The 6,000-nt window shown below is 37.9% G+C and overlaps 1 protein-coding gene across 1 annotated transcript in view; it reads left to right on the top strand.

The window, feature by feature from the left end:
- HAT1 (histone acetyltransferase 1) overlaps positions 1-3,572 on the top strand; it is a gene marked incomplete at its 5' end in the record, with an annotated part of 45,646 nt that extends 42,074 nt beyond the window's left edge. The window contains 1 exon segment of the mRNA XM_082630997.1: positions 3,139-3,572. Within this exon segment, the coding sequence (XP_082487123.1) occupies positions 3,139-3,306 (168 nt within the window). The 3' untranslated portion in view covers positions 3,307-3,572.
- Between the last annotated feature and the right edge of the window lie 2,428 nt (positions 3,573-6,000).

The following is a 6,000-nucleotide window of genomic DNA, read 5'->3' on the forward strand; positions in this document are numbered from 1 at the left end:
GAAAACTAGGCAAGAAGAAAGAATTGTTTTCTGGACCTTTAACACATTACATGTGTTAAAGCCAAATGTTAACATAAATAAATTGACACTAATACCATCTTTAATTAATTTGTCTGCATTAATTAAAATTATCAACAGCCCTGATCTGTGAAGGAATTAACTTTTTATTTTTGGAGGGTGAGAATTATTCTGAGCCTATAGGAGGTCTATTTCAATCTTAAGGAGTTCTGTCTTTCAGTATTTAATTTGTACTCCCAGTGTATGTCACTTTGCTGGATAGAGGTGTTCCCCAAATCAGTTTTTTGTTTGTTTTGGGGGGGTTTTTTTTTGGCTGTGTTGGGTCTTCCTTGCTGCACGCGGGCTTTCTCTAGTTGCGGCGAGCAGGGGCTACTCGTCATTGTGGTGTGTGGGCTTCTCATTGCTGTGGCTTCTCTTGTCTCTTGTTATGGAGCACGGGCTCTAGGTGCGTGGGCTTCAGTAGTTGCAGCATGTCGGCTCAGTAGTTGTGGCATATGGGCCCTAGAGCGCAGGCTCAGTAGTTGTGGCGCACGGGTTTAGTTGCTCCGCGGCATGTGGGATCCTCCCGGATCAGGGATCAAACCCGCATCTCCTGCATTGTCAGGCAGACTCCTATCCACTGCGCCACCAGGGAAGTCCCAGTTTATTTTTTTAAGGTTTTTTTTTTTCCAACACATTATTTAAAAGATTAATTTGTAATATTTCGTACATATACAAAGTGTTGTGTATATATAGTTTCAGAAATATTAAAGTTATTTTAATATTCGTGAACAGTAAACAAGTTATTTAAAAAATTGAACCACAGTTTACATGCTCATGAGGAGCTTCTATATAATAGTTTCACATTTTTCCATAAAGCTAGTACATGTATTTTTTATTCCAAGGTACTTAGAACTCTTAAATTTAATTCAGAGATGTACTGCCATGCCCATAAAAATTATAATAGAGATTAATTCTGACATCCATCTGAAAAAAACTGACAATGAAGAAATTGAAGGTGGCAAGGAAGGGGGAGATAAATTGGGGAAGTAAGCACTCTTAGAGATTTAAAAACAAGATAACTTAAAACAGTATGTTACTGGCACATGATTCATTCTATAGGTTATTTGGAACAGAATTGATAGTCAAGAAATATTTAAGAATTAATATGATGGTTCTATTGTATATAAGAATTTAATATGATTGGAGGCATATTCAAGCAGTATGGTTAGATTATTTCATAAATGTTATAACTGGTTAGCAGTTTAGAAAAATAGCCTTTATTCCTACCACATACCACAATAATTTTTGGATGCATGACCCTTTAGCTCCTGAGCTGTTTCCTTAACTTAGATGCTCTTATATAGGGCAGTTGTGCCTCTTGGCAGAAAAAATAACTTTTACAGCAGAAACAAAGCATTTATCATCCACATGATTGAAGAGTAAGAAATAGACTGTCCTTCCAGGCCTTGGGAGCAATAAATTTGAATTTTCATCACTTCTCTAGAGTATTCAAAGTGTGGTTAGAAGATCAGCAACATTGGGAATTCCCTGGTGATCCAGTGGTTAAGACTCTGTGCTTCCACTGCAGGGGGCACTGGTTCGATCCCTGGTTGGGGAACTAAGATCCCCCAAGCCGTGCTGGGCGGGGGGGGGGGGGTCAGGGGGTGGGAGATCAGCAACATTAACATCACCTGGGAACTTGTTAGAACTGCAGAATCTCACCCCACCCCAGACCTGCTGAATCAGAATCTGCATTTTAACAAGGTTCCCAGGTGATCTTTGTGCACATTTAAGTTTGAGAAGTTTGAGAAGCACTTATATATGTCTATATTCCAGAATTATTAGGGTTTCCTTTAAGGGGACATTTATTAGTTTTTAGGATGGATTTAAGATATCATTTTTAGGGTTTTGTGTGGTTTTTTTTTAATGTCTTTGGAAGTCAGTTAGATATCGGGACTCAGAATACAGACTTACAAGCAGATCATTAAGAGCCGAATCCTGGCTTCTCAGCTTACTACCTCCGTAAGTTATTTAACTCCTGCACCTTTTTTTTTTCTTTATCAATTGAAGAAAATTATAGTGCCTATCTTATAGAGTTGTTAGGATTACATGAGTTAATATATGTGATTCCTGATCTCTATGTAGAGTTAGCTCTTTGTTATATGCTTTAATAAAAGAGGATCGATATAATCTAGAACAGTTTCTCCAAAATGTATGAAGTTTTCATATATTACAGTGTTTTATATAATGCAGTGTTGCCACCCACCCAGGAATCTTGGAGTCCTTCTTCATTCTTCTTTCCCCACATCACCCAGTGTTCTCTTCCCTAAATCTGTTCTGTTCCTTCCATCTCTGCTGCTACTGACTTGGTCTAGACTTCCATCATCTCTTACTTGAAGCGCTGCAGGAGCTGCTGACCTGGCCCCCCAGTCCCGTCCTCAGCATTACTAACAATATTGTTCTGATACAGTGTCCTGTTTAAAAGTGGTTACCAGCCCCTCAGTGTGGTGCAAACTCCTCAGCATGGTGGTTTCCTTCTCAGTAAAGTGGAGAGGGTTTAATAAGATAATGTATGTCTGGACAGTAGTGACTCAGTAAATGCTAGTTAATATTGTTTTTTTAAATGTGACAGTTTGGGGCTCATCCTTCTGAAACTCTGCCAACAGTTTATGTTGAAATTAACATGTGGTCCATAAATACATCTCTGGGTAAGGGAACTCATAAATGAGCCTAGTGGCAGAAGCCAGTTTGGAATGAAAATTAATGTAATTAATGATTAAATAGTGAGATGAAATAATAGCACTTAATCTCAGTTGTCTTTCTTCAGTTAATATATTTTGTTTTATTAAAGAAGTATTTGAGTGTCTGTACTGGCCAGTTCTTTATCATGCTTTGGAGAGGGGGCTGTTAGTCACATATCTATATTTACCATTAATTGACACAAATTACATGTCTTCTGGAACCTTCCTTTTAGAGAGTTTACATGGTTAACATTATGTTTAGGCTTCCTTAAGAAAAAATGTATGGGACAAATTCGGGCATATACCTACTATTATTTTTAACATTGGAGACATATTTCTTTATATTAGAATTTTATTAGCGTTCTTAGTCTAACCAATAATTGTGTTTGTTGCTTAGAAAAAACAAAGAGATCTTGCTAAAATGAGAAAATGTCTCAGACCAGAAGAACTGACAAACCAGATGAACCAAATAGAAATAAGCATGCAACATGAACAGCTGGAAGAAAGCTTTCAGGAACTTGTGGAAGATTATCGACGTGTTATTGAACGCCTTGCTCAAGAGTAGAGGTTATACTTCTCTGTACAGGAAGTTTGAAAATTTCTGTACATGTGTTGTGAAAAATCAGATGATGACTTTAACTTTAAAATCTTGTAACATTTTACTTACATTAAAAGTTATCTTTAGTTAAATATTTTCTTTTGGAGAGATTGTATATTTTAAAATACTGTTTAGAGTCTATGAGCATATATTACATTAAAAAAGATATAGCTTCTGAAATACCACTGCACTTGCTTCCCTTCTTAAACAGTGTAATAAATGCTTAGTTGTGATATGTTAATGTGTACTGATATGATTCTTAAATACTTATGATAAACTTCTTCAGTCTTGTTAAAAAACGTTAGGTTTTAAGCTTTTACTATCATTCCTCCCACACTTTCCTTCTAAGATTTTACATCTGGCACCTTTAAAACACCTTTAAGGTCTTCCTAGTAATCTTGGTCTTACTATGTGATTTTTCTAAGTAGGAAATGTTCCTAGTGTAGAGTTGTTTTAAATAAACTATTAACCACTTGTTGGGAGTAGGGCGGGTGATAGAAGGGAAACTAAATACAGCCTAAAACCTAAATGTTTGGCATCAAATATTAATTGAAGATAATTTGGAAGTTACCATAAACATTTTATAAATAATAATATAAGATAGAAACCAGTTCATAAATCCAGTTTACACACCATTGTTGAAATATATCTTGTGTAAAATGAGGTATATATCTGTTGTGATTTGATATAAGGTTACCAAGATGTTGAAGTCCAACAAGGAAAAAAACAAAGTAATGATAAATTGCTTAATATAGTCTTCATTTTATTGAAGTAGAGCTAAATAAGTTGCTTGATACAGTCATTAAAAGTAAAAACGTGATTTTTTTTTTTTTTTTTTTTTTTTGCTGTACGCGGGCCTCTCACTGTTGTGGCCTCTCCCGTTGCGGAGCACAGGCTCCGGACGCACAGGCTCAGCGGCCATGGCTCACGGGCCCAGCCGCTCCGCGGCATATGGGATCCTCCCAGACCGGGGCACGAACCCGTATCCCCTGCATCGGCAGGCGGACTCTCAAACACTGCGCCACCAGGGAGGCCCAAAAACGTGATTTTTTTAATGTGTGCCAGTAAGCCACGTATTGTATAACATCAAAAATGAGATGTAAGTTGAACTTTACTTTTAAAATCTGATGTGTTCAATGCTCAAGGCAAAATCCCAACTTGGACAAGCACTGTCTTATCCTTAGATCAGCTTTTCATCAGTAAAATCTGTCAAACATAGGAGAAGGAAAATGACTAGTACCCTCTGGACACAAAATAGCTGTGGCCAGCAGCATACCAATGGCACTAAACCATCCCCTTAAAATGAGAGTGTTGCAAACGTTTCAGGCAATCTCATCTCAGAAGCTTACATATAGATTAAATTTGTTGATTTCTGAAAGAGTATATACATGTACATAACTTGTACAGATTGAATGAACCAGTTCAGAGTCCTTCTGAAACTATATGAAAACAGTTTGTTTTCCATCTAAATTAGCAGATTTTAGAATTCTTTATTGAAAAGTCACAATTGATACCTAAAAATGAGCTCGGAGGAAGAAAATCAGTACAATCTAAATTATCTTTCAACATCCTTTTTTATACAGAAACCAGAAAAAGCCAGTGTGATACCAATTTCTGTACATTGTTTTTTTTATTTTTTATTTTTTATTTTTTTTTGCGGTACGCGGGCCTCTCACTGTTGTAGCCTCTCCCGTTGCGGAGCACAGGCTCCGGAAGCGCAGGCTTAGCGGCCATGGCTCACAGGCCCAGCCGCTCCGCGGCATGTGGGATCCTCCCGGACCAGGGCACGAACCCGCGTCCCCCGCATCGGCAGGTGGACTCTCAACCACTGCGCCACCAGGGAAGCCCTGTACGTTGTTTTTAAACAGTGTTCTGTGTTCCATGGTTAAAGATCTCGCTTAGCATTAATCTTTCGGACTTGAAAGGCTGTACCTTCCTTTTGAGTTAGAAGAGTACGTCTGTTAGATCTGCACCTTGTGCAGGCTAATTAAATACCATGATAGATGTACAGGACCGTGTGTGAAACCTAACACAGCCACCTTCTAGGTCTTAGCAGTCACTTTTCACCCTGTGGTAGTAGCCTTCCTCCGCTTTATCACCCACATACACATTGACTGTATTTACTTGCTGCCTTTACCTTTTCCCCTTCCCCTGTCCACCACTCTTATTTTTTTCCCCTATCTTCTCCAAGTTGCATTTTCTCTACGTGTAATATCATGTTTTCTTTCTAAGCATCAGTGTTTTTCATCTGTAAAATGAGGTTGTACTAGAATTATCTCAAGGCTCCCTCCCTGTTCTAAGATCTGTGCTTAATCCTTTTTACATCTTTTCTCATCACTCTTAAGCTTTTCTACTCAGATGTCGGTGTAGGTGTAGTATATGTCTAAAAGTATTTTTATAAATCACACAAAATTCAGTTTATATGTTAGTTTATGTGTGAGAGGAAAGAAAAACAAACCCACTATATGTCCCTGATTGTCTCCAAATTGCAGGGGCCTCAGCTTGCTGTACCAGAGTCTATTGTCTATTCTGAAGATTTATCTGATCTGTTTTCTTGCCTACTAAAGGAAAGCTCACAGCAAAGCCTCCAGTGCCATATCAGAGAATTATTAGAATCACAGACCTCAGAGGTCAAGTGATTTACTTCCTCAAATTCATTCT

This window comes from Mesoplodon mirus (assembly GCF_964341445.2).
Source record: "Mesoplodon mirus genome assembly, chromosome: 8".
NCBI classification, from domain to species: Eukaryota; Metazoa; Chordata; class Mammalia; order Artiodactyla; family Ziphiidae; genus Mesoplodon; species Mesoplodon mirus.